The 26278-nt window shown below is 38.4% G+C and overlaps 1 protein-coding gene across 3 annotated transcripts in view; it reads left to right on the top strand.

Moving 5' to 3' along the window:
• Positions 1-26278, top strand: part of ZNF169 (zinc finger protein 169) — a 59206-nt gene that overhangs the window by 5415 nt on the left and 27513 nt on the right. For 2 of the 3 annotated variants that reach the window (XM_089913000.1, XM_089913001.1), the window contains exons 1-2: positions 1-25013; positions 25492-25587. In XM_089913000.1, the coding sequence (XP_089769126.1) occupies positions 24845-25013; positions 25492-25587 (265 nt within the window). In that variant the 5' untranslated portion in view covers positions 1-24844. The remainder of the gene's footprint in view (positions 25014-25491; positions 25588-26278) is intronic. The other variant, XM_022564579.2, reaches the window with a different exon arrangement.

The raw sequence follows: 26278 nt of genomic DNA on the forward strand, positions 1-26278 counted from the left end.
TCTTTTCCAATCTGTATTCCTTTTATTTCCTTTTCTTCTCTGATTGCCGTGGCTAGGACTTCCAAAACTATGTTGAATAATAGTGGTGAGAGTGGACATCCTTGTCTTGTTCCTGATATTAGAAGAAATGCTTTCAGTTTTTCACCATTGAGAATGGTGTTTGCTGTGGGTTTGTCATATATGGGCTTTATTATGTTGAGGTAGGTTCCCTCTATGCCCACTTTCTGGAGAGTTTTTATTATAAATGGGTGTTGAATTTTGTCATAAGCTTTTTCTGAATCTATTGAGATAATCATATGGGTTTTCTTCTTCAATTTGTTAATATGGTGTATCACATTGATTGATTTGCATATATTGAAGAATCCTTGCATCCCTGGGATAAATCCCACTTGATCATGGTGTATGATCCTTTTAATGTGTTGTTGGATTCTGTTTGCTAGTATTTTGTTGAGGATTTTTGCATCTATATTCATCTGTGATATTGGTCTGTAATTTTCTATTTTTGTAGTGTCTTTGTCTCTTTTTGGTGTCAGGGTGATGGTGGCCTCATAGGATGAGTTTGGGAATGTTCCTTCCTCTGCAATTTTTTTGGAAGAGTTTGAGAAGGATGGGTGTTAGCTCTTCTCTAAATGTTTGATAGAATTCACCTGTGAAGCCATCTGGTCCTGCATTTTGTTTGTTGGAAGATTTTTAATGACAGTTTCAATTTCATTACTTGTGATTGGTCTGTTCATATTTTCTAATTCTTCCTGGTTCAGTCTTGGAAGGTTGTGCTTTTTTAAGAATTTGTCCATTTCTTCCAGGTTGTCTATTTCACTGGCAGAGAGTTGCTTGTAGTAGTCTCTTAGGATGCTTTGTATTTCTGTGGTGTCTTTTGTAACTTCTCCTTTTTCTTTTCTAATTTTATTGATTTGAGTCGTCTCCCTCTTTTTCTTGAAGAGTCTGGCCAATGGTTTATCAATTTTGTTTCTCTTCTCAAAGAAGCAGCTTTTAGTTTTATTGATCTTTGCTATTGTTTTCTTTGTTTCTATTTATTTCTGCTCTGACCTTTATGATTTCTTTCCTTCTACTAACTTTGGGTTTTGTTTGTTCTTTCTCTAGTTCCTTTAGGTGTAAGGTTAGAATGTTTATTGAGATTTTTCTTGTTTCTTGAGGTAGGCTTGTTTCGCTAAAAACTTACCTCTTAGAACTGCTTTTGCTACATCCCATAGGTTTTGGATCTTCATGTTTTCATTGTCATTTGTCTATAGGTAATTTTTGATTTCCTCTTTGATTTCTTCAGTTATCTCTTGGTTATTTTGTAACGTATTGTTTAGCCTCCATGTATTTGTGTTTTTTACGTTTTTTTCCCTGTAATTGATTTCTAATCTCATAGTGTTGTGGTCAGAAAAGATACTTGATATGATTTCAGTTTTCTTAAATTTACTGAGGTGTGATTTGTGACCCAAGATGTGATCTGTCCTGGAGAATGTTTCGTGTGCACTTGAGAAGAAAGTGTAATCTGCAGTTTTTGGGTGGAATGTCCTATAAATATCAATTAAATCTTCACTCTCATTATTCTGAATTCTTTTTCTGGATGGTTGCCTATCTCCACTTCATTTAGTTGTTTTTCTGGGGTTTTATCTTGTTCCTTCATCTGGTACATAGCCCTCTGCCTTTTCATCTTGTCTTTCTGTGAATATGGTTTTTGTTCCACAGCCTGCAGGATTGTAGTTCTTCTTGCTTCTGCTGTCTGCCCTCTGGTGGATGAGGCTATCTAAGAGGCTTGTGAAGGTTTCCTGATGGGAGGGACTGGTGGTGGGTAGAGCTGGCTGTTGCTCTGGTGGGCAGAGCTCAGTAAAACTTTAATCCACTTGTCTGCTGATGGGTGGGGCTGGGTTCCCTCCCTGTTGGTTGTTTGGCCTGAGTCAACCCAACACTGGAGCCTACCTGGGCTCTTTGGTGGGGCTAATGGCGGACTCTGGGAGGGCTCATGCCAAGCAGTACTTCCGAGAACTTCTGCTGCCAGTGTCCTTGTCCTCATGGTGAGACACAGCCACTGCCTGCCTCTGCAGGAGGCCCTCTAACACTAGCAGGTAGGTCTGGTTCATTCTCCTGTGGGGTCACTGCTCCTTCCCCTGGGTCCCAATGAGCACACTACTTTGTTTGTGCCCTGTAAGAGTGGAGTTTCTGTTTCCCCCAGCCCTGTCGAAGTCCTGCAATCAAATCCCGCTAGCCTTCAAAGTCTGATTCTCTAGGAATTCCTCCTCCCGTTGCTGGACCCCCAGTTTGGGAAGCCTGACGTGGGGCTCAGAACCTTCACTCCAGTGGGTGGACTTCTGTGGTATTAGTGTTCTCCACTTTGTGAGTCACCCACCCAGCAGTTATGGGATTTGATTTTATTGTGATTGTGCCCCTCCTACCGTCTCATTGTGGCTTCTCCTTGTCTTTGGATGTGGGGTGTCTTTTTTGGTGAGTCCCAGTGTCTTCCTGTCAATGATTGTTCAGCAGTTAGTTGTGATTCCAGTGCTCTCACAAGAGGGAGTGAGAGCATGGCCTTCTACTCTGCCATCTTGAACCAATCTCTTCCTTCATGCCTTTATGCGTCACAAATTCACTCTTGTTATCTAAGTAGCTCAGATGTTTCTCCAGTGCAAAGATTTCTGAATGTTCTCTGGCAGAATTACTCCTGTCGTTCCCTTTAGTCCCAGAGCACCTTATACGTGAGGACTCCAGGGCTTGCATGGTACATCCTGTTTGTCCCACTGGTTTTGAGATGGTGCTTTGAGGGACAGGCACCTTGTCTGCTCCTCATGGGTCACTGATTGGCACCCAACTGTGAGGATATGAGGGGTTGTCCTTTCTGCCTGGAAAGGTTTGTAGGAGGACTGATGGAAACTCAAGTGGAAAAGGGGGTTAGGCCATTATTGGGGTAGACCGTGGGTGCCAAGATAATAGGTGTGGACCTTTTTGTGTGGTCATTGGGACCCACTGCAGGGTTTTGAGCAGAGAAGGCTCATCATTTCCTCTTTCAGTTATTACTTCATCTCTGTGTTCTCCTTTAGAATGGAAATCATCAAGAGAGTTTTCTGTGTTTGATAGTCCAGTTTTTTTTCTGCCCAATCTCTAATTAATTTCCAGCTATTTGGGATTTTTTTAGATAATTTATTGTTACTGATTTCTTATTCAATTCCATTCAAGTCAAAGAACATTCATAGTGTTTTCCACAGTGTCTATACAGTGCACTAGGGTTTCAGTTTCTCCACATCCTTGCCCAAACTTGTTATTTTGTCTGTGTGTGTGTGTTGTTTTTAGTTTTTTAAATAATGGCCATTTTAATGGGTAGAGGTGCTATCTCATTGTGGTATTGATTTGTATTTCCCTGATAATTTGTAATGCTTAGTGTCTTTTCATATGCTGTTGGCCATATGCTGTTTATTTAAGTCCTTAGTCCATTTTTTAGTCTGGATATATGTTTTTTGTTAGTGAGCTGGAGTTCTTTATATATTTGGGATATTAACCCTTTATCTGATACATGGTTTGCATCGATTTTCTCTCATTCCATAAATTGCCTTTTCACTTTGTTGTTTGTTCCCCTTGCTGCACAGAAGTTTTTAAGTTTAATGTAGTCTCATTTGTCTATTTTTGCTTTTGTTGCTTGTGCTTTTTGTGTTATATCCAAGAAATTATTGCCTATTCCAATGTCATGAAGCTTCTCCCCTATGTTTCCTTCTAGGAGTTTTATAGTTTCAGGCCTGGGGTTTAGCAATTTTAATATTTGCAAATAATCAGCCTTTGGCTTTTTAATTTTCTTTGGAGTTTCATTTATATTTCATTGATATTTTTTCCTCTTTATTATTTTCTATTTTTTTTTTCCTTTTCATTTCCTAGCATCTTAAGGTGGGAGCTGGAGTTGTTTTTTTAAATTAAAACTTTTCTGGTGTATTCATTTAAAGCTATAAGTTTCCCTTTAAGAACTGCCTTTGCTGCTGTGTTTATTGCTAGAATTGCCATAATAATGCACCACAGACTGGGTGGCTTAAACGACAGAGATTGATTTTCTCTCAATTCTGGAGGCTAGAAGTTAAAGATCAAGGTGTTGGCAGTGTTGGTTTCTTCTGAGGCCCTTCTTTGGCTTGTAGCCGGCTGTCTTCTCCCTGTTTACATGGGCTTCCCTCTGGACCTGTCTGTGTTCAAATTTCCTCTTATAAGGACACCAGTTATATTGGATTAGGGCCCACCCTAATAATGCCATTTTAACCTAATTACCTCTTTGAAGACCTATCTAAAAATACAATCACATTCTAAGGCACGGGAGGTTATGAATTCACATATGAATTTCATAGGGGACACAATACACCTGTAATAGATCTATATCACAAATTTGGTTAGTTGTCATATGTCTCGATATGTTGTGTTTATTAGAATCATTCAGTTAAAAGTATTTCTAAATGTCCCATGGAATTTTTTCTTTCATCCATATCTCCTTTAGACCAGTGTTGCTTTACTGATTCCTACTTTAATTCCATCTTGGGCAAAGAACATACTCTTTTTAAGTTTCAGTCCTTTGAAATTGGTGACTTGTTTTATATGCCTTGGAATTTCATTTTCCTTGGTTAATATTCTTTGTGCCCCTTTTACACTTGCAGGGTTTAGCATTCTATAAATGTCAATTTGATCAATACTGCCTGATAGTATTTTTTAAACCTTCTGTTTTTCTTCTTTACTGTTAGTTTGCTTTTTCATTTACTGAGAGGTGTATCAAGTTTTTTTAACTGTGATTATGATTGTTTTTCTTTTCCACTCTGTCATCTTTTTCCTTCATGTATTTTTTCCAGTCTGTGACTTGACTTTTTATTTTCTTGCCAGTATCTTTTGTGGAACAGAAGTCTTTTAATCCTAACAGAATCCACCTTATCAATATTTTTCTTTCATTGGTTGTGTTTTTCATGTTATATCTGAAGAGACACTGCCAAGTCCCTGGTCACCTAAATTTTCTCCCATGTTATTTTCTAGGAGTTTTATAGTTTCATATTTTACCTTTAGCTCTGCTATCCATTTTTTAAAAAATCAATTAATTAATTAATTAATTAATGGCTGTGTTGGGTCTTCGTTGCAGTGTGCAGGCTTCTTATGGTGGTGGCTTCTCTTGTTCTGGAGCACAGGCTCTAGGCCCACAGGCTTCAGTAGTTGTGGCACGCAGGCTCAGTAGTTGTGGCTTGCGGGCTCTAGAGCGCAGACTCAGTAGTTGTGGTGCACGGGCTTAGTTGCTCCGCAGCATGTGGGATCTTCCTAGACCAGGGCTCAAACCTGTGTCTCCTGCATTGGCAGGAGGATTCTTAACCACTGCTCCACGAGGGAAGTCCCTGCTATCCATTTTGAGTTAATTTTTGTGGAAGGTATAAGGTCTGTGTATGTGGCTGTTCAATTGTTCCAGCACTGCCATTTATTGAAAAGATAGTCCTTTCTCCATTAAATTTTCCTTGCTCAGTTGACTTTATTTATGTGAGTCTATTTCTATGCTCTCTATTCTGTTCCATTGATCCATTTGTCTATTTTTTAAATTTATTTTTTGCCAATACCACACTTTCTTAATTCCTGTAGCTTTATAGTAAGTTGCAAAATCTGGTCACATCAGTCTTCTGACTTTGTTGTTCTTCAGTATTGTGTTGGCTCTTCTGGGCCCTTGCCTTTCTGTATAAACTTTAGAACCAGCTTGTTGATATCTTCAAAGTAACTTGCTGGGATTTTAATGGATTGAATGTATAGATCAAGTTGGGAAGAACTGACATCTTAACAATATCAGGTCTCCCTATCCATAATATGGACTATCCATTTTATTAGATCTTTGATTTTTTTTCAGCAGAGTTTTGTAGTTTTCCTCATATAGATCTTATATGAAAAATTTGAAAAGATTTATACCTAAGTATTTCACTTTTCTGGTTGCGAATGTTGTTGATTTCAAAATCCATCTGTTCATGGCTGGTATAGGAAAGCAGCTGATTTTTACCCTGTATGCTGCAGCTTTGATATATCACTTGCTCTAGAAATTTCTTGTTGATTCTTTGGGATTTTCTGCATAGACAATCAGGTCATCTGCAGACAAAGACAGTTTTATTTCTTCCTTCCCAATCAGTATACCTTTTATTTCCCTTTCTTATCGTCTTACATTAGCTTGGAATTCCAGCATGGTGTTGAATAGGAGTGGTGAAAGGTGACATTCTTGCCTTGTTTTTGATCTTAGTGGATAGCATCTAGTTTCTCAGCATTAAATACGATGTTAGTTGTAGATTTTGTACTTTTTATTATATAGCCACAATTATTTGCAGAGAGTATCAGCACAGCCCATTTTTAGCCTAATCCTAACAAAATTAATACTGATTCTTTAATGTCATCTAATAACTTATCAGTGTTCATATAACAAGGTCCACACATTGTGTATGATTGCTGTGTCACTTAAGTCTTCCTTTTATTCCATAAGACCTCCCTCTTTTTATGCTATTAACTTGTTGAAACCTTCATATTTAAAAAAAATTGCAAATTATGTCAGTTCGCCCTCAGTACTTCAGCATCATTTCTAATTGTGATTTGTTTTTCTCTATATCCAGAATATCATGATCCTACCTAACAATATTCACAATAATTATCTAACATCATCTAATACCCAGTTCATTTGAATTGGCCTTCATAGTCCCCAAAATTTTCTTCAGTTCATTTGTGCAGACTAGTCAGTCAAGGCTAATAGATGACATCTGAAGAATGGTTTATCTCTTAAGTGGATTTGCATTAAGGACAATCTCTCCTCTTAAAAATTTTGTCATGGGGGCTTCCCTGGTGGTGCAGTGGTTGAGAGTCCGCCTGCCGATGCAGGGGACACGGGTTCATGCCCCGGTCCGGGAAGATCCCACATGCTGCAGAGCGTCTGGGCCCGTGGGCCATGGCCACTGAGCCTGCGCGTCCGGAGCCTGTGCTCCGCAACGGGAGAGGCCACAACAGTGAGAGGCCCGCGTACCGCAAAAAAAAAAAAAAAAAAAAAAAATTTGTCATGAAATTGACTTGTTGAAGACCTAAGGTATTTTATGACTGCCCATTCTTAAATTTCAAGTCACATTTCAAATCTTAGGTATATATGTGAAGGAGAAGGTGCAGCCAGGTTATGGCTTCTACCGTGCTTCAAGTCCCCCTGTCCCCCCCAAATCTACATTCTGTCCTGAGCTGTAGTGGTCTTTCTGTTTTGAATTTCCTAGGCCTTGTCCTTTGGCCTCAGGGCTGATGTGGATGGGGAGCTTCTATTTTCAGTATGATAGGTCACTTTATTTCTCAATGTGAATGCTCATCTGTGGGCACTATGAGGCCCTTTCCTCTTAATAGAGTCCACACAGTGACTTAATAGAGTCTCATCCAGCTGCTGGGGCTGTGGACTTCATTTCCCAACTGGAGATTGGGACTAAACCTGCTGCTGGCCCAGCTCTGGGAGCCTTACTTACAGGACACTGGTTAAGAATGGATGGCTCTGATGCCCTCTGCAACCTGCCTTCCTTACCTCCTTCTTGCCTATGCTGAACTTGGAGGCTGGATAGAAGGGTACTTCTCCCAAGCACCCCCTCACTTCTCTTCTCTTTCCCCAGCTCTGCCTCTGCAACTTGACTCTTGTCTAGGAAGAGCACTCAGCAGACCAAGAATATGGCCCCAGGGCTCCTGACAACCAGGGATGAGGTGAGTCCTGAAATTTCTTCCTAGCTCTTGCAGGATGGACCCATTGCCTTTTCTTGTCTTGGAGCTGCCTTGTTGGTACCTAGCCCTGATCTTGGAGGTGTGGTTCATCTTACCTGGAGCCTTTTCTCAGACTCCTCTGCTCCATTCATGACCTATGCATTCATCAAGTAGTAAAGTGTTATCAACACAGTTAAAACACAATCATGCTTATGTGCCCAGTGACTCCCAAGGCCTAAAAAAGTGAAGGAAGGCTTTCAAGGAAGAAGCTGCCTGAGCTGCCCCTGACAGATTTGGCAAGTTGAAGAGCTGAGGGAATGCATTCTTGTGGGAATGTGGCTGGAAGCCTAGCACGTCTCAGAGAGCAGGTGACCTGCAGACTGTCCCTCATCATATGGGAAGCTTGGAGCAGTCAGTGGCCTTTCGTCACATCATTTTTCTCTGTTTAGAGGTGAGGATGCTGATCTGCTGTCTGCTGGTGATTCGTGGGTAGATTTAGTTTGCTGACCCCATGCTTTATATTTGGGTTTTCCACACTTAAAAATTGGAAGATTACACCTAAGTCCCGAGTCCACACTCTTGGTGTGTATGACAAGTAGCTGGAGCCAAATGGCATCTCCATGGTGTAGTCACACCCCCTTGTGCCCCTTAACCCCATGGCTGAGGTGCCTGATTCATTCATTACTTGCCTTGCCCCTGAAGGCTTTGCTTTCACCCCCTCTGAGCCTGGATGGAAGTAGTTCAGCCAGAATCCTGAAACCCAGGCTGAGCAGTGTGGACTTGAACCTGGAACAAGTTCGGTTCTGAAGCATTCTGAGAAGGAATTTGCCATAAATAGTAATCGAATGAATGTATGTCCTGAAGGGAAGATTTTCTAATCCCTGAGACTAGGCATATTGTGAACATGACGTAATCAAACGGAGTTAACATTTACTGACCACCTAAACAGATGCCAGGTGGGATGCTTATGCTGATTATATCAATTACCAAAAATAGTGTCAGTTGGGCTAATTAAGTTTTGCTTTGCCTGTCCTAAAAATATGACAAGTGTAGAATTTTTTTGTAAGATCTGAACTTGATCTTAATACTGAGCTCATATAGTGGATATTTGTCTGTTACTGTATCAGTTAAAAATGATTGGTTTTGATGTTATCAGATATCGTTGAGGGCTGTATGTCCCTCAGTTGTCAAATCTTTTATACCTTTGAGAGAAAATGTTTATGTAGTGCATGCAATTCAGAATGTTCCCGGGGTGGGGGTGGGGGCTTTTCTTTTGTATGTTTCACTTTACCATTTCTGATGTTAATAGAGAAGCATTCTTGGCCAAAATGGAACATTACTTTTCCTGTCCCTATTCTGCCACTTCCTGTGGGATCCTTAGCACACCCTGAACCTTATCCTATCTATGACCAACATTTCTCAGTATACATTTTTTCTTTTATTCATTCATGAAAAATTGATTCCAGGGCATGAGCATCTGAGTAGGTTTGTTTTTTAAGATGAAGTTTCCGTACCTGCAAATGTAGGACACTTATAACATAGCTGTTTCATAAATGGACCCAATCTTAACTTACTTTGAAAGTACAAAAGAACAAAGGGGTTTGTTTGTTTTTATGTTTGTTATTTGAGGCATAGAAATGATATATTTTAGGGTTCTTTAAATTGCATTTTCAGGTACTTTGTTATATGTCAGTTCTGAATTATATAGAATTTTCTGACCTATATATACATCATGACATTTAGGCATTTTTTTCCTAAGGGCTTTTACCTGAGAGGAGAAATTGGAATATGCATTAGAGTTGTGACATAGAAGGGGGTTGTACCTAGAGGCTATTAACTAGTAGGAAATTAGCACTCTTTTATTTAATCTCAAAATTTTTTTTTGAATGTCTGCTGTGTGCAGGAGCCTTTGATGGTTTACAGACAGTGTTACCTATAGCACAGCCTCCATTCTTATAAGACTTCCAACTTTTTTAGGGGTTTACCTATCACTGGAATTAAATATTTTGAAAAGTTTTCATTGACATATAATTCATTTCCAATAAGATTTGCCCTTTTAAAGAGTACAATTCAGTAGATTTTAATATATTCACAAAGTTGTGCAACATTCACCACTATCTAATTCCATAATGTTTTCAGACCCACCCTCACCCCAAAGAAACCCTGCACGCATTAGGAGTCACTCCCCATTCTCCCCTCCCCCACCCAGCTCTTTACAATCACTAATCTATTTTTATAGATTTGGTTGTTCTGGATGTTTCAAATAATTGGACTCATATAATATGTGGTCTTTTGTGTCTGTTTTCTTTCACTTAGCGTAATATTTTCAAGATTCATCCGCATTGTAGCCCAAATCAGTAATATTTCATTCTGCTTTAAGTTTGAATAGTATTCCATTGTATGGCTATGAGACATTTTGTTTATTCATTTATCTATTGATAGACATTTCAATTATCCCTATCACTTGCATTTAATTAATATTTTTGGTGCATCTGACTGATTTTAATGATAAAATTGTAGTGTATTAAAACTAGTGACTACCCCACTGTCATGCCTTTAAAGTGAAGAAACCACTAACATTCATATTGAAATCAATGACTCTACAGGTTAAAAATATTCACAGATTTTCACTATTCCATCCCACTGTTTCTCAGTCATTGGAAATTTAACCTGTTCTCAATGTTTGAGAACCTATTTCTGTCGGAAATTTTGTTCATGAAATGAATTTTGGACTTACCACAAAATATGGCCAAGTGAAGAGACATGAGTGTTTTAAATCATATGAGCTACAACTCTATAGTAGAGTATCTGTGTTCTTTTGTCTGCTTTTAAAACCATCCACAAGATGCTCTAACACCTCTGCTCTCTGTTCTACCACTAGCTTACCTTTCCCTCCTGCCAGATGTTTTACCCTACCCATATCATAGGCTTTCTCCCTCTCCTGCTCATGGCATCTGTGTTCCCTTCCTCCCTACATGCCTCATCTTGATTCTTAGCCCTCTGCTTTTTCCTCAACTATTCTGAATCTTACTCATCTTTTAAATTTTAATTTTTTTTGATATATAGTTTACATACCATAATTCACCCTGTGGATGAAATTATCAGGCAAGGACTTTAAAGTCTCTACATTAACTATGCCCAACGAGGAAAGGAAAACATAGCACTCACTATCAGCTATCAGATAAAATCAACTTCAAGACAGAGGGAAAGAAGACCATTTTGGAATGATAAAGGAGTCACTTCATCAGGAGGACATAAGAGTTATGTGTGTGTATAACTGTTCAAAATAACAAAGCTTCAAAATATTTGTCAGAATTAAAGGGAGAAAAAGGCCCCCTTTTGAGTAATTGATAGAACAACTAGGTAAAAAATTAGTAAAGACATAGATGATCTGAAGAAAACTAGCAACTGTGTTATCCTGGTTGATAATTATAGAACACTGCACCCTACAACTGTAGAATACACATTCTTTTCAAGTACATTTGGTATGCTCACCAAGACAGACTACATGGGGGGTCTATAAAGGAAGTCTTAATAAATTTAAAAAGATTTAAAGAATACAAAGTATATTCTATGACTCAAGAGAATTGTGTTAGAAGTCAACAATAATATAAATTTAAAATTTTGGAAATTAAACAGCACACTGTTTACTAATCCTTACATCAAAGAAGAAATTGTAAGAGAAATTAGAACAGAGTGATGATGGAAATACAACATATCAAAGCTTGTGGGAGGCTAAACTGGGTAGTTCTCCCTTGCCAGCCCTCTAGCAGTGCCCTCCACCACTTCTGGGGCTAGGGTCTCTGTGCTAGCCCCACCCCTGACATCCAACTTGGAGACCCATGCAGTGTCCCCAGAGGGACTGAGAGGAAGACAGAGTATTGCTGATTGGGCCCCCATATTCTCTCTCTCACTTGACTTTCTGTTCCTTGTTGGGGAAGCTCATGGTCTGTGATTTGATGATGAGGTTACAAGGATTAGCAGTTGGGAAGTGACTGGAATGAACACCCCAGAGCCATCACCTGCTTGCTTTCTTAGACTGGGATAGAGGCAGCTACATGTGGCCACAGTGCTAGCTTGCCAATCGGCTGATGAGCCACTCTGGACTTTATCTGAATTACTTTGGTATCAGGCACATTGTGCCCAAAAGCAAGATCTCCTTTGCCTAATCAGAAAGAACTTCAGGACAGAAACATCATAGGCTCTGCCTTCAGTGGACTAATGTTGAATAGGAGAAAATTCATGTATACAACCTAAGTCAAAACAGGCAATTCTGCAATAAAGATGGAGAAAAACCATCTTATTTTGTGAGAGAAGAAATCTCAGATAATGGTTCCTTCTTGGTATTGGGGATGGTCTTGAGGCATGGTCCTTGGGAGCCTGGTTTGGGGAAAGCTTGTAACATTGGCTCAGGTTAGATTCCTTCAAGACCCTCCCTGAGGAATTCTCTTGTATTTCTGGTAAGTGACCATGCCTCCCCAAATTCTGCAGGAACAAGAACCAAGGGATTTGATGAGTGTAGGAGCAACGTCAGTCTAAACTCAGACTTTCCTACACGGAGAGTGATACTTCAGGAAGAAGAACCCACAATTGTGTCATTTATGGCAGAGGCTTCAGATTCAATTATGAACTCAGGCAACATCAGAAAATTCATTTTGGTGAGGAACCCTATGTGTGTGATAATGGAAGTAAATGCTTCATTGAAAGCTCAAAACTTACTATCAGAGGATTCATACTGGAGAGAAACATTACAAGTATACTGAATATTTGAAAAGCTTCAGTCAAAATTCTCATCTTCAGCATTAGAGATTTCACACTGGAGAGAAACCCTATGGATGTAACAGTGTAGGAAAAGAAAGGATTTAAATCCATCTCAAATCTCTTTCAGCACCAGAGCATCCATTTGGGAGAGAAACTTAAAAATCTGTTAAGTGTGAGATAGATAGCCTTTAGTTAGAACTCATACCTTGTTCCACATAGGCAAACTTACAAACTCACAGGGAGAAGCCCTATGAGTGTAAGGTGTGTGGGAAATCCTTTATCTATAGCTTATATCTAACCCAACACCAAAGAATCTACTTCAGAGAGAAGCCCTACAGATGTGATAAATGTGGGAGGGGCTTCTGTTTGAACTCACAACTTGGCCAGCACCAAAGAAGTTACAGCATGGGAAAAAAGCCATACAAATGTAGTATCTATAGGGAGTGCTTCAGCCAGAGCTTCTACCATCATTACCACCACAGAATCCCCACTGGTGAGAAACCCTATGGATGTGATAAGTGTGGGAAAGCCTTTTGTCAAATTGCAAATCTTATTCAGCATCAGGAAGTTTATACTGGAGAGAAACCCTCTGTATTACACTCCTAGGGCTGCCATAAAAGAGTATCACACACTAGGTGACCTAAACAACAGAAATTTTATTTTATCACAGTTCTGGGGGCTGGAAAATGTAAGATCCAGGTGCAGCCAATTCAGTTCCTGGTGAGGATTATTCCTGGCTTGTAGATGGCTGGCTTCTTGCCGTGTGTTCATATGGCAGAGACAGAGTTCTGGTATCTCTTCCTCTTATGAGGCACCATTCCTATTGGATCAGGGCCCCAGCCTTATGACCTCACTTAGCCTCAATACTTCCTTAGAGGCCCCATCTCTAAATACAACCAAATTGGGGTTAAGGCTTCAACATAATTTTGTGGGACATCATTCACTCCATGGCATTGCACACCCGGCCCTTCAAAATTCATGTCCTTCTGACATGAACATACAGTATTTCATCTTAACAGCCCCCCAGATCTTAACTCATACCAGTATCAACTTTAAAGCCCAAAGTCTCATCTAAATATCTAAATCAGATACAGGTGAGACATGAGTAAAGGTACCATTTCCCTAAGGTAAAATTCCTCTCCAGTTGTGAACCTGTGAAACCAGGCAAGTTATGTACTTGCAAAATAAAATGATGGACAGGAGTAGGATACACATTCCCATTCTAAAAGGGAGAAATCAGAAGGAAGATAGGGTGAAGGATTCTAAATAAGTCCAAACCTAGCAAGGTAAATTGTATTAGATGCTAAGGCTGGAGAATAACCCTCTGGTTTGATGTTCTACTCTCCAGGCCCACTGGATTGGCAGTACCCCTTTGGCCCAGAGGGGTGACCCTGCCTCTGTGGCTTTCTGAGAGGGCCCTGCTGTAAGCAAGGAGTGGCAGCTTTGCCCCCTGGGCCTGTGATGGGATTAGCAGCCCTGACAACTTACGAATAGCCTCTCTTTCCTTGAAGGATAACGCATATTCACACTCTTCCTGTTTCATCCCATTTTCTGTGCCTACTTTAGTGCCAGCTGCAGTGTTTTTGTGGGTATACGTCCATCTCTTCCTGGCTTCTGCTAAGATGGCTGATTAAATTCATGGTTCACACCCATACTAATTACCTTATCAAATTGTTCAGACATGCCCTCAGTGTTCTCCTCAGAACAAGTTTTCTCTCTCTTTTTTTACAATGTAGATAAGTTAAGAATTTTCCAGTCTTCAGTATGGGTTCATTTTTACTTAACAATTCCTTCTTCACTTCATCTCTCTTCTTTTACATTTTACCATAAGTAGTCAGGAGGAACCAAGCCACTCCTTAACACTGCTTTGAAATCTCGGTTAAATATCCAGTCTCATTACTCACAAGTTCAACCTTCCACAGAACACTAGAACACAGTTCACTCGAGTTCTTTGCCACTTTATAGCCAGGATCACCTTTCCTCCAGTTTCCAGTAACCTGTTCCTGATTTCCATCTGAGACATCACCAAATGTCCTTTAACATCTATATTTCTGCCATCATTTTTTTCATGATTATTTATGTATTCTCTAAGAAGGTGGAACTTTTCTTTTCAGCTCTTCTCTTTCTGAGCCCTCATAAAAATCACCTTTAATGTTTGTATTTCTACCAACAGTCCCTTCATGTCAATCTCAGATTTTTCTAGCATGCACCACAAAATTCTTCCAATCTCTACCCATCATACAGTTTCAAAGCCATATCCACAGTTTTAGGAATTTGTTACGGCAGCACCCCACTGTCAGTACCAAAATCTGTATTAGTCTGCTAGGGCTGCCATAACAAAATACCATCGACTGGTGACTTAAACAACAGAAATTTATTTCTCACAGTTTTCAAAGCTGGGAAGTTAAAATTAGGGTACTGGCTGATTTGGTTCCTGGTGAGGGCTCTCTTCCTGGCTTTCATACTGCTGCCTTCTTGCTGTGTGCTCACACAGCAGCATCAGAAAGAGAGTAAGCTCTGGTCTCTTCTTATAAAGTACCAACCCTATCAGGGCCCTACCTTTCTGACCTCATTTAACCTTATCCCTTGCATGCCATATCTCCACATATAGACACATTGAGAATAAGGGGTCAACATGAATTTTGAGAGGACACAATTTAGTCCATAGCACCCCACAAATGTTATGAGTGTGGAAAAACCTTTAGTCAAAATTCACAAGCATCAGAGAGTACACAAGTAAAAATTCACAGGGGTGGAGAGAACCCTTAAATACAGTGAATGTGAAACTCTGGATTTGTTCAGTGTCAAGAAGACTGATAGAGGGAGAAAGGCCATAGATACAAGTGACATGTAGGAAGCTTCAATGTGCTAAGCCCATATGGAGCCTGACTCCACATCAGAGTGTTGACACCAGGAAGTGTAAGGAACATGAGGAAGATTCTGATGATATTCTGTGTATGTAAGATCATGGGAGCCCTGTGAATAATCTCTTTCCAATTTGTTGAAAGTATTAGTCTGGGCCATCTACTAGGATATGGAAAGTGCCCTTGGAAACACATCTCCTTAAAAGTGACTTTAAAATTTTTTGTTGATGTGAAATTCACATAACATAAAGTTAGCCGTTTTTTTTGTTTTGTTTTGTTTGTTTTTGTTTTTTTTTGCGTTATACAGGCCTCTCACTGTTGTGGCCTCTCCCGTTGCGGAGCAGAGGCTCCGGACGTGCAGGCTCAGCGGCCATGGCTCACGGGCCCAGCTGCTCCACGGCATGTGGGATCTTCCTGGACCGGGGCACGAACCCATGTCCCCTGCATCAGCAGGTGGACTCTCAACCACTGCACCACTAGGGAAGCCCAGTTAGCCGTTTTAATATGTACAATTCAGTGGCATTTAGTACATTCACAGTGTTGTGCAAACATCACCTCTATCTAGTTCCAGCATTTTTATCATTAAGCAATCACTCCCTATTTGCTCCTCTTCCCAGATACAACCACTAACCCTCTTGTGTCTCTGTGGTTTTAACTGTTGTGGATATTTCATATAAATGGAATCATACAATTAAAAAAAAAACTTTGTGATATGAAAAATGACAGAGTAAGGGAAATCCATGATCGTACCTGCTCAAAAGCAACTAATGGGCTGCCAGAACTGTCAGAATTAACTTTTGTAAAACTTTGGAATCTAGTCAAAACTGGAAGATTTGGTGAAGAAAGAAGCTCCTTAGTTTGTGGCAGGAGAGTACTGTGGCATTTTAAACTGCCTGCCTACCAACTATCCATGAGGAAGCCCCAGCACAAAGACTTTAAATCAACTCTTAAATATGCATAAAGAGCTAAAGAAAACCATGGACATGGAACGAAAGGAACTAGGTCAACAAATATGTCAACAATGTTTGAACCAATAGAGATTATCAATAAAGAGAAATTATAGAAGGGAACCATATAGGAATCTTGGAGCTGCAAAGTACAATAACTGAAGGGAAAAATTCATTAAAGGGGTTCAACAGCATATTTAAACAGGTAAAATTAAATCTGTACACTTGGAAATATTTCAACTGAGGTTACCCATTGTGAGGAACAGAAAGAAAAGATTAGCTTGAAAAACCTGTGTGACACCATCAGGTTTACTTACATACACATACTGGGAATTGCAGAAGGAAAGGGGAGAGAGAAAATTTCAAGAAATAATATCCAGAAACTTCCCAAATTTGATAAAAGAATAAATCTATATATCCCTGACACTCAACAGACTCCAAGTAGGATAAACTCAAAAAGATCCACACCAAATTGTCAAAACCCAAAGACAGAATTTTGAAAGCAGCAAGTGAGAAGTTGTTTGACCCTCAGATAGATTAACAGCCAATTTCTCACCAGAAACCATGGAGGCCACTAGTCAGAGACATAACACACTTTAAGTCTTGGAAGAAAAACTGTCAACTAAGAATTCTATATCTGGCAAATTATTCTTGAAGAATGAGGGAGAAATTAAGATGTTACCAGATAAAATCTGAGAGAGCTCATTAACAGTAGACCTGCTCTACAAAAACCCAAAAACCAAACCAAACCAAAACAAAACATTCAAGCTGATTTGAAAAGGACACTAGATAGTAACTCTAAACCATAAGAAAGAAAAGTGAACACTAGTACAGAGGCTTGTATAAAAGCCAGTATTATTGTGCTTTTTGTTTGGTTTATAACTTCTGCTTTTTCTGTATGATTTCAGGCAAACACAAAAAATATACATCTATGTTAATGGGCATACACTGTATAAAGATGTAATCTTGGACAATTACAAAATAAGGGGAGAGGGATGGAAAAGTATAGGAGCAGAGTGTTTGTATACTATTGAAACTAAGTTAGTAGATTTTTACAAGCTTAACATGTTAACATGGTAACCACTAAGAAAATACTTTAAAATATACAGAAAATGAAAGAAATGATAAAAGTGAAAAAAATACAAGAAAAACATCAATAAATATTTTAAAAGGCAGTAATGGAGGAACTGGGGAACAAAAGATATACACAGAAAACAAAAGGCTAAATGGCAAAAGTAAATCCTTCCTTTTCAGTAATCACATTAAATATAAATGGAATAAACTCCCCAATCAAAAGACCTAGGTTAGCAGTTTGGATTAAAAAAAAAACCCAAGATCTATACATACACTGCTTACAAGAGACTCACTTTAGATAATATGGACATAAAGAGGTTGAAAGTAAAAGGATGGAAAAATATATTTCATACAAATAGTAATCAAAAGAGAGTTGAGATGGCTGTATCATGAGACAAAACAGATTTTAAATTAGGAAAAGATAATAAAATGAAGAAAGACATATTTATAAAAGGTTCACTACAGAAATAATATATAGCAATTATAAATATAAACATAACCTAGCAATATAGTCCCAAAATATATGGAGTAAAAATGGACAGAATTGAGAGAAAAATAGGTCTGCAATAATGGTTGGTGACTTCAATACTCAGCTTTCTATACTGCATAGGGCAGCCAGACAGGAGATCAACAAGGAAATATAGAACTTGAACTACACTGTAAATCAGTTTCACCTAACATATGTACAGAACACACCACCCAACAATAGCAAAATATATATTCCACTCAAGTGCACATGGAACGTTCTCCAGGATAGACCATATGTTAGGCTACAGGTAAGTCTTAAGTTTGAAAATGATTGAAATCTTACAAAGTAACTTTTCTGTTCACAATGGAATGAAACTAGAACTGAATAACAGAACTTTGGAAAATTCACAAATATGTGGAAAATAAGTAGGACACTCTTAAACAACTAATGTGTCAAGAAGAAAAATCACAAAGTAGAAAATACTTTGGGAGACAAATGGAAATAAAAACATGACATACCAAAACTTATGGAATATGGTGAAAACAGTGCTTAGAGGGAAATTTATAGCTGTAAATGCATGTATTAAGGGAGAACTCAAATTAATAACCTAACTGTATAACCTATGTAACTAGAAAAAGAAGCACCAACTAAACTCAAGCTAGCAGAAGGCAGGAAATAATAAAAGAGCAAAGACAAAATAGAGAATAGAAAAATGATAGAGAAATCAACAAAACCTAAAGTTGGTTCCTTAAAAAGATTAACAAAATTGACAAACCTTTATCTAAATTGACTAACAAAAAAAAGACTCGTTACTAAAATCAGAAATGAAATTGGAAACTTTATTATCAATTTTTTAAAAATATAGAGGATTATAAGGGAATACTATTAACAGCTGTATGCCAACAAATTTGCTACCCAAGGTGAAATGGACAAATTTTGAGACATGCACAGTTTATCTCAACTGACTCAGGAAAGAATAGAAATTATGGATAGATCTATAACTAGTGAGGATATTGGAGCAGTCATTAAAAAAACCTCCCAACAGAGAAAAGCTCACAATGAGATGGCTTCACTTGTTAATTCTACTAAATATATAAAGAAAAGTTAACACAAATCTTTCTCAAACTATTCCAAAATACTGGAGAGGACACTTTCTGTTTCATTCTGTGACAGATTGCTCTGACTACAGAGGTCTCAGACAAAGACACTACAAGAAAAGAAAACTACAGGCTAATATCCCTTGTGAATATAGGGGCAAAAATCCTCACCAAAATGCTGTAACTCATGACCAAGTGAGATTTACAATGATGTTTCAAAATATTAAAATCCTGTAATATACTTCATTCAGAGAATGAAGGATAAAAACTGCATGATCATTTCAATTGATGACAAAAAAGCACTTGACAAAATTCAGTACCCTTTCATGGTAAAAACATTCAGTAAACTAGGAATAGATGAAAACTTCTTCAACGTGATAAAGGCCTTATATGAAAAATCCACACTAATGTTGTTCTTTATGGTGAAAGACTGAAAGCTTTTCCCTGAAAAACAGTACAAGATAAGGATGTCAGCTTTTGCCACTTCTGTTCAACATAGTACTGGCAGTTCTAGCCAGAATAATCAGGCAGAAAAAGAAACGGCATCCACATTCAAACAGAAGTAAAATTATTTCTTTCCTCCAGACATTATCTCAAGTCTATACAACCCTAGAATCCACAAAAAAATTGTTAGAGCTAAAAATGAATTCAGCAAAGTTTCAGGACACAAAATCAACACACAAGAGTCAGTTGTATTTATGTACGTTTTCAAAGAACTATTCAAACAGGAAATATTTTTTAAAATCCCACTTACAATAGCATCAAAAATAATAAAATATTCAGTAATAAACCAAGCAGGCAAAAGCCTTGTTCACTGAAAAGTGCAAAACATTGCTGAAATTAAAGGAGACCTAAATAAATGGAAAGACTTCCCATGCTATGGATTGGAAGACAATATTGCTAAGATGACAGTAATATCCAAAGTGATCTATGGATTCAATACAGTCCCTATCAAAGTACCATTCATGTTTTACATAAATAGAAAAACCTATCCTAAAATTCATTTGGAATCTCATAGGACCCTGAATAGTCAAAACAATCTTGAAAAAGGAAAAGAAAGTTGGAGGACTCGCTCTGCTTGATTTCAATACTTAGCTCCAAGCTACAAACAGAGGCAAAACAGTGTTATACTGCCATAAGTATAAACATATAGATCAGTGGAATAGAACTGAGAGCCCAGAAAAATATTCCTCTTACATATGATCAATTGATTTTTGACAAGGATGCCAAAACTATTCAATTGAAAAAGAACAGTCTATACAAGTGGTGCTTGGACAATTGGATATCCAGAACTAAAAGAACACACTTGAGAAAAATGAAAAATTAGAAAGCCTCTGCAAAGAAATAGAAGATGTAATGAATAAGCATATAGAAATTTCAGAACTGAGAAATATGTACCTGAAAGAAAAAGTTCAGAAGATGGGCTTAAGAGCAGATTGGAGGTAACAGAGAAATTATTGGACTATAAGATGGAATAATAGAAATTACCCAATCTGTGCAACAGGAAGAAAATATACTGGGAAAAAGACGAACAGAGTCTCAAGAATTGTGAGAGTATAACAAAATATCTAACATTTGTGTTACTGCAGTTCTGGAAGAAGAAGCAAAGAAGGGCAGGGTTGAAAAAGTATTAGAATAATTAATTGCTGAAAAGTTCCTAAATTTGGCAAGAGATGTAAACCTACAGATTCAAAAAGCTGAGTGTATCCCAAACATGATAAGCCCACTGAAATCCACACCAGGATACATTATAATGAAACTGCTGAACACTAAAAATGAAGAAAACATCTTGAAATCAGCTAAAAAAAATAACACATTTCTTACAGAGGAAGAAAACTATTAGAATGGTAGTGAATTTCTCATCAGAAATGAGAGGCTAGATGGAAAGTGGTGTGATGTTTTTCAGGCACTGAAGTAAAAGAATTATAAACGCCAAATCCTGTATGAAATGAAAATATTTTTCACAACTGAAGAGGAATCATAAAAAAGAGATACATCATGCAGACATTAATCAAAGGAAAGCAAGAGTGGCTATATTAATATCAGGTAAGATAGACTTCAAAGAAAATTACCAGATACAGAGGGTGATAAATTGGTCAATTCGTCAGCAAGACAGGATCCTTAATGTGTATGCATCAAATAACTGAGCTTCAAAAGATGTGAAGAGAAAACTGAAAGGAGAAATAGACAAATCAACAATTAGAGACTTCAACACCCTCTCTCAATGTTATATAGAATACTTAGACCCCAAATCAGTAGGAGCTCAACAATGCCATCAACCGACAGAATCTAATCAACATTTACAGAACGTTCCACCTAACGATAGCAAAATGCATATTCTTACAGTCAGCCCTCCATATCCATGGGTTCCACATCTGCAGATTCAACCAACTGCAGATCAAAAATTAAAAAAGAAAAATTTTCCGAAAGTTCCAAAAAGCAAAATTTGAATTTGCTGTGTGCCAGCAACTATTTACACAGCATTTACATTATATTTACAACTATTTACATGGCATTACATTGTATTAGGCATTATAAGTAATCTAGAGATGACTTAAAGTATACAGGAGGATGTATGAGGTTATATACAAATACCATGCTATGTAATATACAGGACTTGAGCATCTGTGGATTTTGGTATATGAAGGGGGGCTCTGGAACCAGTCCTCTGTGGATACTGAGGGATGACTGTATGAAGATAGATACATTCTGGGCCACAAAACAACACATGAAACAAAAAAATTTGTTTACCTTAATGAATTAAAAAAATTTAAATCATGCAAAGTATATTGTCTGACCACAATGGAATCAAACTTGACATCAATAAGAGAAAGTTAACAGAAAAATCTCTAAGCACTTAGAAAATAACACACTGCTAAATAATCTGGGCATCAAAAATGACATCTCAAGGGAAATAAAAAAACCTGCATGAAAGTGAATGAAAAGGAAACTATGAGATATCAAAGTATGTGGGATGCAGTTAAAGCAGTCTTGAGAGAAAAACCTGTAGCACTAAATGTATATGTTAGAAAACAGGAAGTCTCAAGTCAATAATCTAGGCTTCTGCCTCAAGAACCTAGAAAAATAAGAGCAAAGTAAACTCAGAAGAACAAAATGGAAGGAAATAATAGTGATAAAGGCAAAAATCAATGAAATTGAAAATAAAAAGAATAGAGAAAATCAGTGAAATAAAGAGCTGATTCTTTGAAAACAATAAAATTGACTAAACTTTAGCAAGACTAAGAAAAAAAGGGTAGACACAAATTACCAGTATCAGGAGTGAAACAAGGGGTATTACTACATACTCTGTAGCCATCAACAGAATATCCACCCATAAATTTGACAACTTAGATGAAACGGGACTGGTTTCCTTGAAAAACAAACTGTTGTACTTTAACTTGACCAATATGGAGTAGATAATTTGAACAGGGCTATAACTATTAGGAAAATCCAATTTATAATTTAAAAACTCCACAAAAGAAATTTATAGGCCCAGGTGATTTTACTGTGGAATTCTGCCAAATTTTTAAAGGAGACTTAAACACCAATGCTACATGATTTTTGTTTCAGAAAATAGGAGGGAACACTTTCTAATTCACTTTATGGATATTATGCTGGTAATAAAACCAGACAAGGCTAATAGGAAAAATGAAAACTACAGTTCAACCTCTCTCATGAATATAGACATGAAAATCCTTAAATTATTAGCAGATTGAGTTCAACAATATATAAAAATAACCGTATACCATTATCAAGTGTGATTTATTCCAGGGACACAAGACTGGTTTCACATTTGAAACTCAATCAGTGTAATCCCCCATATCAACAGGCTAAAGAAGAAAGACCACATGATTATATTAATATCAGTTTATTCAGTACAAGTATTTGGCAGAATTCAATAACCATTTGTGGGGGAAAAAAACACCTTAGAACAATAGAAACAGGGGAACTCCTCTACTTGATTAGGGACATCTACAAAAATATCTATAAGTAGCATAATTCTTTTTTTTTTAAATATAAAATATACATAACAAAATTTTCACCATTTTAAAATGTCCAGTTCGTTGGCATTAAGTTCATTCACACCATTGTGCAGTCATCACCTTTCTTCATTTCCAAAACTTTTTCATCTTCCTAGACTGAAACTCTATCCGTTATATAATAACTCCCCATTCTCCACTCCCCCCCAGCTCCTGGTAACCTCTATTTTACTTTGTCTCTATGAATTTACCTATTCCAGGTACCTGCTATAAGTGGAATCAAACAATATTTGTCCTTTGTGACTGGCTTATTTCACTTAGCATAGTGTTTTCAAGGCTAATCTCTGATGGAGCATGTATCAGAATTTCCTTCCTTTTTAAGGCTGAATAATGTACAGTTTTTTGTATATATGTACTACATTTTCTTATCTATTTATCTGTTGATGGACATTTGGGTTGTTGCCACCTTTGAGCTATTGTGCATAATGCTGTTATGGGCATTGGTGTATGAGTATCTGAGTCCTTGCTTTTGATCCTTTGGGGTATATATACTGAGGATTAAAATTGCTGGATCATATGGTAAATTGTATGTTTAACTTTTTTTTTTGTATGTTTAACTTTTTGAGGAACTGCTGAACTCTTTTCCACAGAAACCATACCATTTTACTTTTTCCACAACAGTGCACAAAGGTTCCAGTTTCTCCACTCCCTCCCAAAACCTTTTTTTTTCTGTTTCTTTGGTAATAGCTATCCTAATGGGTGTGATGTGGTATCTTTGTGGAACAGTATTCTTAATGCTTTGAGACATTATGTTTTCCTCCTCATATGAAGAACAAGGAAAGGATGTCTGCTCCCACCACTCTTTTTTTTTCTGCGGTACGCGGGCCTCTCACTGTTGTGGCCTCTCCCGTTGAGGAGCACAGGCTCCGGACGCGCAGGCTCAGAGGCCATGGCTCACGGGCCCAGCCACTCTGCGGCATGTGGGATCTTCCCGGACCGGGGCACGAACCCGTGCCCCCTGCATCGGCAGGCGGACTCTCAACCACTGCGCCACCAGGGAAGCCCCCACCACTCTTATTCACTTTTGTGCTAGAAGTTCTATAGTAAGGCAAGACAGGAAATAAAATACATATAGATTATAAGGAAAGAAATAAATCTGTCCCTATATGCAAATACCATGATTGTCTATATAGGAAATCTTAAGGAATCTAGGAGAAGAAAAACTCCTAGAGCTAATAAGTGAGTTCAGCCATGTTGCAGGATTCAAGATAAGCATACAATTTATTTCTATATCATAGCAATGAACAAAATCTATATCATTTTTAACTGAACTAAAAATACAATACCATTAAAATCAGTAAAAAAAAGAAAAATTAAGGAATTTTTAGGGATCAGTTTTTAAACAAAACCTACTTAGGATTTGTATGCTGAAAACCACAACATGCTGATGAAAGACATCAAAGAACATCTCAGTAAATGGAGAGACATCTCATGTTCATAGATTTGAAGAGTCAACATGGTAAAGATGTCATTTCTTCCTAAATTGATATACAGGTTTAATGCAAATCTTGTCAAAATTCCAGCAGGGTTTTTTGGTAGATATAGATGAGATTATTCTAAAATTTATATGGAAAGGCACAAGCCCTAGAATAGGTGAAATATCTTTAAAATGAAGAATAAAGGGGGAGGAATCACTCTACCTGATTTCAAGACCTACAGGATATCTAGAGTAATCAAAACTGTGATTTTCACAGCATCGTAGACATAAAGATCAATAGAATAGAGAACCCCTGAATAGAGCCACCAGCAATGTGGGAGAAGGATTGGTAGTCTTGAACATATGGCAGAAGGGTTCAGGTTGAAAGCAGGATCTATCTGTCTATCTCACCCGCGTGCCCCACGCTAGCCTTATTGCTGCCATGGCTCTGGTTAGTGGCTTAGGTTAAGTTGACTAGTGGGCATGGGTGGCTTCTGGGTGAGCAGGGATGTGTTTGTGTTACAGGCATTAATGGCCTTCAAGGATGTGGCTGTGGCCTTCACCCAGAAGGAGTGGAAGCTACTGAGTCCTGCTCAGAGGACCCTGTATCGGGATGTAATGCTGGAGAACTACAGCCATATGGTGTCGCTGGGTAAGGTTAGCCTGTCTCATGTCTCAGACTGCCTGTGGGCATCTTAAGATTTTATGGAGCAGCCACCATTCTTTGGGCTTAGAAAGAAACATATTTTCCCTACACCCAGAGAATATCTGGATTCTATAGAGTTGGAAATAGTGAAGTTATGTGTGTGTGTGTTGCTGGGGGGTTATGATGTTGCATTTCCAGGCCTCTTCCAAGGCTGGGCCCTCCTCCAAAGTGATCTTGCTTCAAATGGGTGAATATTTGTATTTACTCAAGCACAGGGGAGAATCATATACTGCCTTTAGATCCAGGATTCCTCCCTCCCCTTAGTCATCTTTTCTCAGCATTCAGAGAAACTTTGTCCCCCTCCACCCGCCCTGCCATGCTTCCCTACCATCTTAGTCATTGCATTCCCCAGCTGAGTCCAAGTTCTGTGATAGCCTCTTAAGTCACTAACCCAAGATCACCTTGTTTTTCTCCCCGTGAGTAGGAATCGCCTTTCCTAAACCAAAACTCATCATACAACTGGAGCAAGGGGACGAGCCCTGGAGAGAGGAGAGTGACAGTCTTCTGGACCTTTGTCCAGGTAAGTAGGAAACACCAGGCGTACAAGGAGACAAGGCAGTGAGGCGCTTAGCAGGTGAGGAAAGAGGAGCATCTGTGAGCTTCTGGGGAGAAAGCTCTTCTGCAGGCCTCCCTTCTGTGCTATCCCACTCAGCCCAGAGAGGGCTTCCCTGGCAACCCCCTCTTTCCTCCCCCATAGAGCCACACTCCGCTCATTTGGTGTCCCTTGTCCAGCACTTCTAGGATCTCCCCATTCTTGAACTTTTGTTGGTTGGCCTGACCTTTAACATAGCACTTATCCTCTGAGACTAAGTCATCTACCCTGCTAGATTTCTGTCCAGTAACCTGGTAACGTTTTTGTGCATTGGTTCTACCCCATTACTTTGTTTCTTCAGTGATGGGTTATTTAAGATTACAACAGGGTATGAAGAATTATACGAGTGCCAATCTGCCTTCCCTGCAGCCTAAGAAATAGACCATTATAAGACCAGGTGACAACCCCCTGGTTATGTCCCACTCCTCCCGCCCCTGAGAATCTGACTTCTGCATTAGCATGCCCATGATTGCCTTTAGCCTTTTAACCATTCAGCAGGTCTTTCAACCATATAGAGAGTTGTTTTGCATGTCTGTAAACTTCTCTGCACATAGTATCATATTGTATACCTCCTTCTGGAACATGCCTTTTTTCACCAGTTTTATGTGAGATTCATATT

The sequence above is a fragment of the Delphinapterus leucas genome, chromosome 6, assembly GCF_059928025.1.
Source record: "Delphinapterus leucas isolate spDelLeu-1000000601 "Yukka" chromosome 6, BTC_Dleu_Yukka2, whole genome shotgun sequence".
Taxonomy (NCBI): Eukaryota; Metazoa; Chordata; class Mammalia; order Artiodactyla; family Monodontidae; genus Delphinapterus; species Delphinapterus leucas.